The following is a 13,195-nucleotide window of genomic DNA, read 5'->3' on the forward strand; positions in this document are numbered from 1 at the left end:
AATCAGGGTTACGTAATTCTTTTTGAAACTGTTGAGAAGTTTGTTGGAAATTGTTTGAAAATTTGTTTGAAATGATTTTGGATTTTTGGGAAGTGAACCTGACAAGGACTAGCCTTGCTCCTACGTATCTCCACTCTTGAGGGAGAATCAAGGATCACGTAGTTCTGGGTTCAAAAGATTCTTCGTTGCTTGAAAAAGAAGATGTTTTTAATTTCCTGAAGATTTTATGCTTTTTTTTAATATTTCGAGAAAAGAAGGTAAAGAGCACTAGGCCGACGTGGACGGTCACACGAGCACTCATACCATTATTTAAATTATGTAAATAGGAGAGAAAGGTATCGAACACTAGGACGATGCGGATGATCTCACGAGTGTTCGACCTTTAAAACATATTTTTGTAAAATATTTAAGAAAGAAGAAAAGGTTTTTACACAAGGAGGACGCGAGCGTCACACGTGTGCTTAACCCTCAAACATATTTTTTGTAATTTATTTTAAAAAAGAAGAAAAGGTTTTAGCACAAGGACGACGCGAGCGGTCACACGTGTGCGTTAACCTTTAAAACGTATTTTTTGTAAATTTTATATAAAGAAGAAGGGAAGGTTTAGCACAAGGACGACGCGAGCGGTCTCACGTGTGCTAACCTTTAAAGCGTATTTTTGTGAAATTCTTTTATTTAAGCTATAAATATTGTATTATTAAACATATATTTTAGGATAAGTAGATATCTAGAANATGACCAACCAAGCACACTTAAGCTACCATTAAAGCGAGATTAAAATAGAAAAATGAAATGGAATTAAATCTCATAAATGTAACAGCAGCAGCAAAACGAATCGAAAACGCATATGAATTGGGCAAAACAAAATTGCATGGAAAACAAAAATTGGAAACGTAAATGGAAGCAAGAAAAGAAATTAAATTTACACTTGGAAACGTAAATGATTCATTACAAAGAAAGGGAAAGAGAGAACCTAAACCCCCAAAGGGGGGAGGGCTAGAAAACGAACCAAAGCTCCAAAACCTAAAGGAGAAAAACGAAAATGAGGGGAGAGAACCTTTCCCAAATCTCATTTGGGATTTTTAAAAGGGAAAAAGACGAAAAAGCCCTTTATATGGGCTTCTTACAAAATGTTCACCAAAAATGGATATAAAGTCATAAAGTTTGACCCAATTACATTATAAATGAATTTAGAACGAAATTAAACTATAATGTTAATGTGACCAAGCTCTTCTTGTCCCAAAATATGATTCCAAAATTGTCTTGCAAATAATAATTGGAATAATTATGACCAAATAACTCAAATTAATTAAAATGAGAATTATTAGTCTAATTAAGCCCAAATAGTGAAAATGAGATAATAATGAAGAATTAAACACAATTCACTAATACAATATGGTGCGAAAAGCTAAATGAATAGTACAAAATAGTGATTCATCAGCTACAATAAGAGTAAAAGTGTCTTTTGGAATAGTGAATATGTTTTTTATAATGTCTCATAAATTTGGAGAGCGAAAGAATGTCTTCATTTTGACACTCAAAAAATCATAATTGTCTCATGTAGAAATAGGTAATAAGTTGATGATGTTTGATTAGTAGTAGTCATGGGTTGAGAAAATATTTTAGAAGTACTATAGAATGGAGTTATAGTTTTTTTTTAAGTAGTTGAAAAGTTTAGATACACTCAGTAAATGACCGAATGTAGCTCTAGTGCCACTGATAATATTTTAAGATTGTGAAAGGAATAGTTGATGGTTTAGAAGAAATGTGGAAATATTAAAATATGAAAATACGTAGTAGTTGGAAGTAGTATATATTTTGTAATTCCATGTATGTTGTTATCATACTTAAAATGATAATGCACATGGATATTTATAGACCCATCTTACTTACATGTTAGTTTAGAAAATTTTAGATAAAAACTATATAAATATTCTAAATTTATACCTATATAAAATGTTATGGATTTTTCCTCCTATAGACTTCTTTATTGTTCTAGGATTTTCATTACACTCTAATACTTCTATCTTAAACTTTTCTATATTCTTTTAAAATATATATTACACTTTAATACAATCCATAATCTTGATACATTCCTTATGTCTAATATCCAAAAATTCCAAAGCGATGTAACCTCTTATTTTATTCCTTTTATTAGAGGCGTTTGAGTCTTCGTGATACTTTCCAATAAGCGTGATATTGATTAATAAAGCATCTATCAACACATGAGAATACGATTCCCCATGATTTCTTTTCCTTTATCTTTGAGTAAGCAGGCTTTGAATCAGAATATAAAACCAAGGAACTCAAAAAGTAAGAGTAGAAGTGACAGCATCATCAGCAAGCATATATTCTTGCTTTCACCCATATGAATATATGAATTTCCCAAGTTGACACATGAAGCTATATTTGCTCCCGAAATAAAGAAAAGTACTTTGCATGGTCCATTGAAGCGGAAGGTGAAATCATGAGCCACCACAGGCCCAACTTCACACATCTGCAACGGCAAGGAGGTTTTAGATCCTATGATGGCCACACTTACAATCATCATGAATCCAATGAAGTGCCTGTGTTTTACAGATCTAACTCTACTCAAGCCACCGTAAGTTTATTCTGTTCTTATTTTAATCTCAAGGATTCTAGAACTTGATGACTGAAGAAGGAAAAAACAAATTAAATTTATGTTGATAGATTGTACCTAATCTCGGTTCATAATATTAGCAGGATGAAAGAACTTCCGATGTATTACCTCGACAACGGGTTTGGGCATGCATACATCCTGTAGGATTCCACCACATACCTTAGTAAGGCCGAATCACAAACTAATTTGCTTGTGTTTAGACTTCACAAATATGTTCAATGAATGATAAAGTGTTTTGATGATTGACATATATGGATGCATGTACCATAAATTTCACCGAAGTATTAGAGTTAATGTAAACCTTGAGAAAAGGTCTTGTCAGAAATATTTCCCACAAAATCAGGGTTCTACAATTTTTTCAACTGCTAAATGAATTAACAATCAATCACAAAAATGGAAAAGGAAGATCCCAAGAGCTTATTTTTAGGTAATGAGCACTATGATTTGAATTCCATAAAGCAACCTCCCCTCCACCCACGATATGCTATTTAGTTGAATGAACTTTGCAATTTTTCTGGTTCAAGGGGTGGTAGAAAAACTTAGTTAATATTTGAATAATTTGCAGTTTTCCATCAGCAGCACCTAGAAGACAACAAATTATTCAGAATGAGCATATGGGAAGGCTGAGAGATATTTTCCTTCAGCCACCTTCAAGATATACATTCCAAACAAGCACACAAGCTGCCCCAGCGGTAGAAATTTCCAAATCAACAGTTTTGAGCAAGCTTGAGAAAGTAGTGTATGCTAGGAAGCTGAACTTATATTACAGAAACAATGCTGAAGAAAAACATTTGAAAGAGAAGAAGGAAAAGGATGAAGATGGTAAGAGGTGTGCTATTTGCTTGGAAGATTTTAAGACTGGTGAAGAGGTGATGCTTACTCCATGCAAGCACATGTTTCATGAGGATTGCATAGTGCCGTGGCTAACAACTAAGGGCCAGTGCCCAGTTTGTAGGCGTGTGATTTGTGAGATGGGATGTGGGAACCCTTCATCCTTCAGCAACAATAACTGGACCACTTTGGAATCTAGCAACCTATTTAATGGAGAGCTTTTATCAGTTTTTAGGGACATGGAAGAAGCTTTTCAGTTCGGCATATGACTTAATGTACACTTATATAAGCTTATGCTACAGTTGGAAAATTGGCTTGCCGTTCCATAATATATGGATATGTTTTCTCTTCTTTGGCAGAACATATATACTATGAATTTTGATAGGTAGAACTTATGAGTTAGAGATGAGATACACGAAATCACGCAAATTTGTTTTTCACTACTTGATCCATGTATATAGTACTTTTGGTTGATTTGAACGAATTAACATTGAAAGAATTTATTGATTAAGTAATTACAACTCAATGAAACCACATGAATTGTTTCTAGGAAGTTCTAACATTAACGAGACATAAGTCAACATCATATAAGAGATTTGACACTATGTCTTGACCAAAATTTTAAGACTTAGATTTAAGGGTTTTCTTTATATGTTGCTCAACATTGTTATCTCTACAACGTAGGATTCAAAATAACACTTGAATTCTTAATAGTCTCTTCTTCAAGATTAGGTCTCTTCAACTTTGGTATTTTCCTTTTCGATCCTGAATTTTACATGTACCATCCGCTTGTTTGAAACACATACCAAAAGACTTTTTATAGAAGGAATCCACAACCTAAATTCTCCACCCATACACCAAGATGAACCATAAGCTTGATATAAATTGTTGGATTGAGCATTTATTATTTTAACAAATACTACAGTTGATAGTGAAAGCGCAACTCTTTTTACTTAAGAGCATACCAAAGCCAAGGTCAAGAGTTTAATTATCAAGGGAGGCAATTTTTGAGAGAGAAATTGTTGCTAGGGCATCAATTATCCTATTGCATAGACCACATGGGTCAATTCACAATTGAAGAGTTTGATTCTTAGAAGGACAAAAGGAGGGAGAGATTATTGCAAGGTGCATCGGTTGTCTCATGGTAAAAGTCACTTGAGCCAAGTCATAATTGAATTCACAATATATTGTTCATAATTCAATATTTCACAATCATACCAAACATATGGAAATTGGTGTTTTCTTTATGCAATAAAAGATTATAGCAAAACAATTGTACACTTATCATATTCCCACTATTTATGACGACTAACAATAAAATGCTTGTCGATAAATTTTATTGATAAATTTTCTCATCTATTAGTAATTAAGAGCGAATTTATGGTCGTCAATATTGTTGAATGTTTTTCATCAGTTAAATTTGTCAATAAATATCACGATTTTGTCTTTTCGCTCATCCTCCTCCTTTTCCTTTCTTCTTCTTCTTCTTCTTTTTCTTCTTCCTCCTCCTCCTCCATGTTGCTATTATTAGGTCCACCACCTTTGACTTCTCCCCCTCCTCCTTTATCATTGTCGTCGTTGGTGTTTTCAACATTGTCGTCATTACCACCTTTGTCGTTGTTATTGTCACCATCTCTTTCTTCTTCTTTTTTCTTTCTTCTCCTCTTCTCATTTTATTAACAGAAATATCTATTAGTGTAATAAAAATTACATAAAACCAATAGTTTTTACCAACAAAATATTTGTCAATAATTAAAATCCACTAATAATTTTTCTTGGTGTAAGTTCAATTTTATTGATGAATTGTTTTTCATAGATAAAGTTTTTTTACTAACATATTTTCTTTACCGATAAAATTTCGTTAATAATATAATATTTTCTTGTAAGGTTATTAACCCACATTTGTTTATTTATTTTTATGAAAAATCTTGATGAATAAAATTTTTTAGGTTTTTATTACGGTGAACTTTTACAACTTTAAGCTATTATTAACAATAACTTTTGTTGTAAACGTAAAAGTAATTTTGTAGAACAAAACAAGAGCAATAAAAAAGTTCAGATTGTTTCTCTCGTTCTTTTTCTTTAAGAATTATCGTTCTTAAACTTATTTTGTCATGTTTCTTTTAAGGTTTATTTATTAAAATTTAAGTTCAAGGTTTTTATTAAAATATTTTATTATTTGAAAAATCAAAATATATATTAGTTTATTATTGTTATTATTGATTTATTTTATAAATTTAATATATTTAAGACTAATAAAAATTAAATTTAAACTACATTTTTAATTAAGTGTATCTATTTAAATTGATTTTATAAAATAAATAACCCACGGATTAAGATTTCTAAGGTGTTTTTGAGTAGTGAGTAAATGCAAACTGATGTTACCTTCTATTCATTTCGTAGACATAAATGTATGATAACACAACGGAAGCAAGAGCTCACGCTGTGAAACAAACATAAAATATCCAATTTAGTTAAAATATCAACTTATTTATATATATATATATATATATATATATATATATATATATATATATATATATATATATATATATATATATATATATATATATATCAGTTATTTAAAGCAAGTAAAAGTTTAATTGATAAAATAAAATACATTAATGTATATTTTATATAAAAAATTATTTATACAACTAAAAAGTTATTAAGGTGCATAAATCAAAGTTTTTGTGTAGAAGACATTTTCTAAAAAAATTATGAAAAATTAGAAGATGCAAAGAATAAAAAATGAGTGTGAATAGCATGGGCGATTTGTAATTTGAATCGAAAAATTGGTTGGGCCTTTTAATTGAGTCCAAAATGGGTCCGTCTGACCCAAATTAACACTTTGCATATGGACTGAGTAACGTCGTCGTTTTCTGATTCTCCTTTTATATTCACACCTCACACAAGTCCTTCTGTTTGGACGGTTTTGTTATTATTAATTCTTCCCTTCCATCTGCCGCCGCAACGGTGCACCCTAGTAGCCTCCAACAATGGTAAACCCTTTTTAGGTTTTCATTTCTCTTCTTTCAAAATCAAATTCACTGTTTCTCAGATTTGAATGTTATTTATCTAAAATTCGAGTGTTATTTACCTTTTTTTTTTACCTTTTGAATTGGAATGAACGGAACTTCAGGCTTCAGAGAAGAAACTCTCGAACCCTATGAGGGAGATAAAGGTACAGAAGCTCGTCCTCAATATTTCTGTTGGCGAGAGTGGAGATCGCCTCACCAGAGCTGCAAAGGTTCACTTCTTTCCACATTGCTTCCACTTTTTTCTTAAGGAAAAAAAAATCGGTTTTTGATGTGGAATTTCTTTATTTTGGGTCTTGCAGGTGTTGGAACAACTGAGTGGACAAACCCCAGTGTTCTCCAAAGGTTAGTTCTCCATTAGTTTTTTAATGGGTCGTTTGGTAATACTGTTATTAGGCATAGATCTCAAATTTGTGTTCAGTGGAAGTCTCTGGTTTTGAGTTTATTTAATCATTTTTGGATTTTTATCGTTTTTCAAAGCATAGAATACTGGGGAAGTGGTTTTGAAGGATGCCCAAAAAAATTTCAATTTACGGAAGCCCATTCTTATGAAAACATTAAAATGTCAGATATTCTTCAGAAGTCTGTGAACCAACTCAAGATGAGGATTCTGATATCCATGAGTATATGGCTGGAAGAAGTTTGTTTGAGATCTCTCCTATTTGGAATGTAGAGAAGTTCTATTGAGATCCTTGTAGAGAAGTTCTGAAGCTCTTCTAGTTTTGTATCCAAACAGGCTCATTTAAATATTTATTTTTTTCAAACACAACAGACCAAACTTGTGAAGTTTTTTAAATTGTAATTTTGCCTTACTTCTAGTGTATAATATTAGTGGTTATTGTATGTAGGATATGTGTGTTTCTCTCAGTTTTGATTGCTGAGAAATTTTTTCCTCATGTTGGTTTTGACAGCAAGGTACACTGTTCGTTCCTTTGGGATTAGAAGAAACGAGAAGATTGCTTGTTATGTCACTGTTAGAGGTGACAAGGCAATGCAACTTTTGGAAAGTGGTTTGAAGGTGAAGGAGTATGAACTTCTCAGAAGGAACTTCAGCGATACTGGCTGCTTTGGCTTTGGCATTCAAGAGCATATTGATTTGGGAATCAAGTAAGTTGAAAAACGAGTATTGGATTTTCATGCTGTTTCAACTTGACAATGAAACAACGCTAACTTACTTTAAGGTGTGAGTTTTTAGGGCTGAAGGGATGGGAAGTTGATGATCTGGTTTTTGTGTTGTGATATGAATACTCAATTTTCGATATCATACATGACTTCAAACAAATGTTAACTTGCTTAAAAGATATGGGTGTTCTATAATTATGTTTTTGTTGATTAGGTCCTTGGGTTAAAGATATTGTGTTGCTTGATGTTTGAGGTAGCAGGACTCACATTAGCTTGGTTGTTTGTTAATTAGATTTTAGATGTTATCTGAAATTAATAAACTGGTTTTGCAGTTTGTGATCTGTCTTAAAATGACATTGTCATACTATTCATTTTCTGATTCCTTCACTTGCGATTTTGTCTACTAACTTTGGTTCATTTCCCCTTATATGTCAGATTGTGTTTTCAATTTCTTTGGTGATTGTGAATATTTCGATCTACACACTAATTATTGGTTCTTGACATTTGATTCTGATTCAGGTATGATCCTTCAACCGGTATTTATGGAATGGATTTCTTTGTTGTTTTGGAGCGTCCTGGCTACCGTGTTGGCCGTCGCCGAAGGTGCAAGTCCCGTGTTGGAATTCAGCACCGAGTCACAAAGGACGATGCTATGAAGTGGTTCCAGGTGAAATATGAGGGAGTGATCCTTAACAAGTCTCAGGCAATTGTTTAGTTTGGGTTCACTTTAGGAGTGTGTGTTATCAGTTTTGTCAACTATAGTTCTATCTTTCTATGATAGGATCTTAATTTTTTGCCAGGTTTTGAATCCATGTTTTCATTTAAGATTTTGCGATGAAGCACATGTATTAGCATTGTTAGATGACACTTTAATTGCGAAGTTGTGAAACCCTCGTTATGCAATTATGCTTTGTAACAATTTAGTTTCTGTATTTTGTATGCAAATGAAGCGATGTCTTTCTCCAGCATTTCCGGACAAGTGAAACCATTTAAATGAAATCACGACCTCAGCATTCAATAACTGATAGACGCTGGAAAAATTTTGTACTAAGTGACAGAACTATGTTGTTGCATTCCCAATACTTCATGTTTTCCAGAAATTGTTTTTGTTGAAAGTATTTTTATTCGAAATTATTTCGTATTTATGAACTTGCTGTTCTGAAGAATGATTTAAAACATGAATTACAAAGAAGATTGTAAGTAGTGAGTGATTCTGGGATAGGTAGTTTGAAAGGCTTTGTAACTGATATAAAAGGGACTATTTTTCTTTTTGAGAAAATGATAACTTATTTTGTTACCATACGTTTAGACTAGTTTAAAACCCAGTTGGTGTGTTCACATTTTCTTATATACTAATAAAATTAGTTGTCCAAAATAATTTTGTATGTTTGGTAGCCGGAGAACTCCATTTAATTTATATAATAAATTTGTCACACCCCAAATAATAGTTCAAACCACCGAAATAAAATAAAGTATATATTCAGACAACACCTAATAATGGTGATGATTGAAAAAACAGAGCAACAAACGCAAGAAGACATCAGAAAGGGTAAACTGATTAGAAAAAAGAAAACAAACATGAATATAACAAGGTACATATTTCATAACAAAGTCATTCATCTCAAATAGTCAAAGTAATATGAAATATATAACCAAAACTCTTACAAACTTAATTATTTGGATATATACACTAATCTCATATTCACTCAAGACATGCGCACAGGGATGGCAACGGGTCAGGCACGGGTAGTGCCTACTGTTAGCAAAAATCAAAGATGAAGTTTTGATGATGAACAGATTTGCACAAGTCAAGATCCATAAAGACAAATTGAAGATCTCTGTATTTTATAAAGCTTTTATAATAATCAAAGTTGATGTAATAGTGCTCAAATATCTATTAGGGTTGATTCTTGTAATTTATATTTGATTTATTTAGCTAATTGATTATTCCTGAGAATAATCAATTAACACTAGCCGTTGGGGGTTTCAGATTTGAAAAACTAGCCGTTGGGGGTTTCAGATTTGAAAAACTAGCCGTTGTACTCATTATTAATCGATTAATATTTATGTTAATCGATTAAATGCGTTAGATGGCCCGTTTTCGAAGAATGGAAGGGTATTAGGCTGAGTCTATAAAATGGCTCACTCTTTATCTCAAAAATAACTCTTCCCTTGTGCTCTAGTACTCTGAACTCTTTTGAGAACTCTGTGAAATTGCTGAAGCTAAGGAAACTCTTGTCTGCAAAGTCCTGAAGTGGTACTGCGGTGACAGAGGAATAGCTTGATCATCCTTGGTGTGTCTGAGGAAGTGTCTGGAAGAGAATCATCCTTCGTGAAGCATTCGAAGGAGGTGATCATCCTTTGTGAAGATTCAAAGGAGGTGTAAGTTCATCTCTTGTGGTTTCAAGAGAGGTGGTAATTTCTAAACTGTTACAAATTGTTTTTTCTGTGTGACTAATATTTGTAACTGTTTTGTGATAGTGAAAAAGGTTTATCTTGTTTGAGATAAGCGACTGGACGTAGGATCCTAGTGATCTGAACCAGGATAAAATCACCTGTGCAATTTTTCTCTTTCCCTTACTCTGTCATTTATATTTAATCATTCGCCCAGTAAGAAAAATTAAGAGAAAAATATTAAAAAGGCATAATAAAAGAATATAACCAATTCACCCCCCCTCTTGGTTTGTTACCACGCTAATAATTCCGCTGCAGCGATTCTAACAATTGGTATCAGAGCTTGCTTTGATAGTCATTCAAATGGCAGGATCACATCAAACCTTTGCAGAGGGTGCATCAATCAATAGACCCCCACTATTCACAGGTGAGAACTATGCATTCTGGAAGGTAAGAATGCAAATATTTATTGAATCTATTGATTGTGAAATTTGGGATGTTATTGCGTCTGGTTCTTCTGTTCCTACTAACAATATACAGGAACCAAAGCCCCGTGGTCAATGGACCATTGAAGAAAAGAAAAGATTTCAGAATGACGTTAAAGCTCGGAATATTATTGCATCAGCATTGACTGTTGATGAGTTCTACAGGGTTTCTGTCTGCAAAACTGCTCAAGAAATGTGGGATGTGCTCAGAGTGACACATGAAGGAACAGATGACGTAAAGAGGGCAAGAAAGAATTCCCTGATTCAAGAGTATGAAATGTTCCGGATGAAGCAAGGAGAAACAATTTCAGACGTTCAAAAACGCTTCACCAACATTGTCAATCATCTCATTGGACTAGGTAAGTCATTTGATACTGATGAATTAAACATTAAAATCTTGAAGTCTTTAGACAGGTCGTGGCAACCTAAGGTGACTGCAATCTCGGAGTCTCAAAACCTCAACACCATGACTATGGCGGCATTATTTGGAAAGTTGAGAGAGCATGAACTTGACCTCGGAAGACTAGATGAAGAAGAAGCAAAAGCAAAAACTAAGAAAAAGAGTCTAGCCTTGAAATCTGAGGTGGAAAGGAGCAAGAGCAAAATGGAAGATGAAGATTCAGAAGATGAAGAAAATTTGAGACTCATGATAAAAAGGCTCAACAGGTTCATGAAATCAAAAGACAAAGGAAGATTAAAATTCGAAAAGAAAGAAAATCAAGGATCTTCCTCACAGTATAAATGTTACGGTTGCGGAGAAAGGGGGCACTTAAAAGCGGACTGCCCAAATCAAAAGAAGAATGAAGAAATAAAGAAAAAGAAAGCCTACATCGCATGGGAAGATGACAACGAAACAATTTCCGATTTGAGCGAATCTGATGAAGAAGCAAACATTTGTCTAGTGGTGAACGACGACGCTGGAAGCCAAGTAAGTACATCTAGCGATTCTGATAATTATAGTCAAATTAGTGAAGATGAATTGCATGAAACTTATGCTGCTTTAATAGTAGAATCTGAAAAATTAGATAAAGCTCATAAGAAATTGAAAAAGGATTTCAAAAATTTAAAATTAAATTTTGAAAATATTTCTGAAGAAAATAAAAATTTGAAATTAGACTTTGAAAATATTTTTGAAGAAAATAAAGATTTGAAAAATAAAGTTTTATTTTTTGAAAAGGGTAAATTTACTAGTAGTGATGAATGTGCTTCTTGTGAAAATTTTAAGAAACTACTAGAACACACAACCTTAGGAGAATGTAGTAAAAATAACGAAAATAAGGTTGTTAAAAATAAGTATGTTCCTAAAATTAAAAATAAACATAATAATAGAACCCGTAGAACATGGGTAGAAAAAGGAACAACTTATAGGAACACAAACTTTGTATCATGCTTTTATTGTATGAAAAAAGGTCATACTTCAAATAAATGTAAAATTAAGCATTATGGTGTTCCAAGTGGTAGATATGCTTGGGTTGTAAAATGATTTTTTTTTAAATCTAACCCAAAGGACCCATACAAGTAGTTGGGTACCTATTGTTTAATATTTAGAATTTCTTTAATCAAAATTTAAGAAAATTTTATTCCAAGGCCGATGAAACTATTTTTTGATATCTTCTAATATACAAAGCATATATAGTTTTCAATCGGAAAATTTTTTATGTGTGCATGTTGTCTTTGATGAAATTGTAGACCTTGAGGCAAAACCTCTTGAGTCAGTTGAATTACATGCAGGCAATGATGAAGATTTGTAGAAGACAACAAATGAAGCGAAGAATGATGACAATCCTCAAGATGAAGATCTAAACAAAATGTGGAAACAACCTAGAGGATTATCATTACGAAGTTGGAGGCATATCAAAAGGGGTAAACATTAGAAGAGATCTAGGAATTTTAGAAATATCTTAGGATTGCATTTTTTTTAAAATTCCTATCTTATATAGTTCAATATATGATGTTTTATAAGTTCTTTATCCTAAAAATATTTGCTTTATATATCCTTTTGTGCATGCTTGAATGAATCTTTAAATTTAAAATATTTTTAGCTCATATGCATACTTGCTTTTATTAAGGGGGAGTATTATCTTAGGAGGAGAACATCAAACACAACTTTTTAATTATGATCAAAAAGGGGGAGAAAATGTTTAAAGCTTATTTGCCTATTTGTGCTATTTGTGCTTATTCACTAATGCATTTTTTCTTCCATAAGTTGTGTTTTATCCAGATTATTACTAAAAGCTTTAAATCAAAGGAGTTTTTGATCATCATCAAAAAGGGGGAGAATGTTAGCAAAAATCAAAGATGAAGTTTTGATGATGAACAGATTTGCACAAGTCAAGATCCATAAAGACAAATTGAAGATCTCTGTATTTTATAAAGCTTTTATAATAATCAAAGTTGATGTAATAGTGCTCAAATATCTATTAGGGTTGATTCTTGTAATTTATATTTGATTTATTTAGCTAATTGATTATTCCTGAGAATAATCAATTAACACTAGCCGTTGGGGTTTCAGATTTGAAAAACTAGCCGTTGGGGGTTTCAGATTTGAAAAACTAGCCGTTGTACTCATTATTAATCGATTAATATTTATGTTAATCGATTAAATGCGTTAGATGGCCCGTTTTCGAAGAATGGAAGGGTATTAGGCTGAGTCTATAAAATGGCTCACTCTTTATCTCAAAAAT

At 32.4% G+C, this 13,195-nt stretch overlaps 3 protein-coding genes across 4 annotated transcripts; all 3 read left to right on the plus strand.

Moving 5' to 3' along the window:
* The first annotated feature begins 2,394 nt into the window (after positions 1 to 2,394).
* Positions 2,395 to 3,823, plus strand: LOC124847097 (uncharacterized). Of its 2 annotated transcripts, none has more exons than XM_088092591.1 (3): positions 2,395 to 2,602; positions 2,722 to 2,804; positions 3,207 to 3,823. In XM_088092591.1, the coding sequence occupies exons 1-3, from the start codon at positions 2,468 to 2,470 to the stop codon at positions 3,739 to 3,741; spliced, it is 753 nt and encodes a 250-aa protein (XP_087948717.1). In that variant the 5' UTR covers positions 2,395 to 2,467; the 3' UTR covers positions 3,742 to 3,823. The 2 variants fall into 2 exon arrangements, with proteins under 2 accessions (XP_087948717.1, XP_047180446.1); XM_047324490.2 differs by having other exon boundaries at positions 2,396 to 2,602; positions 2,725 to 2,804.
* Positions 3,824 to 6,338: 2,515 nt separating this feature from the next.
* Positions 6,339 to 8,600, plus strand: LOC124847098 (large ribosomal subunit protein uL5). The gene is made up of 5 exons (XM_047324492.2): positions 6,339 to 6,474; positions 6,615 to 6,722; positions 6,813 to 6,855; positions 7,422 to 7,617; positions 8,152 to 8,600. The coding sequence occupies exons 1-5, from the start codon at positions 6,472 to 6,474 to the stop codon at positions 8,345 to 8,347; spliced, it is 546 nt and encodes a 181-aa protein (XP_047180448.2). The 5' UTR covers positions 6,339 to 6,471; the 3' UTR covers positions 8,348 to 8,600.
* Positions 8,601 to 10,114: 1,514 nt separating this feature from the next.
* On the plus strand, positions 10,115 to 11,994 carry LOC148196974 (uncharacterized). Its single transcript, XM_088092649.1, has one exon. The coding sequence runs from the start codon at positions 10,390 to 10,392 to the stop codon at positions 11,992 to 11,994; it is 1,605 nt and encodes a 534-aa protein (XP_087948775.1). The 5' UTR covers positions 10,115 to 10,389.
* Positions 11,995 to 13,195: the final 1,201 nt, after the last annotated feature.

The sequence above is a fragment of the Vigna umbellata genome, chromosome 6 (genome assembly GCF_029865625.1).
Source record: "Vigna umbellata cultivar VRB3 chromosome 6, Vumbellata_1.0, whole genome shotgun sequence".
Taxonomy (NCBI): domain Eukaryota; kingdom Viridiplantae; phylum Streptophyta; class Magnoliopsida; order Fabales; family Fabaceae; genus Vigna; species Vigna umbellata.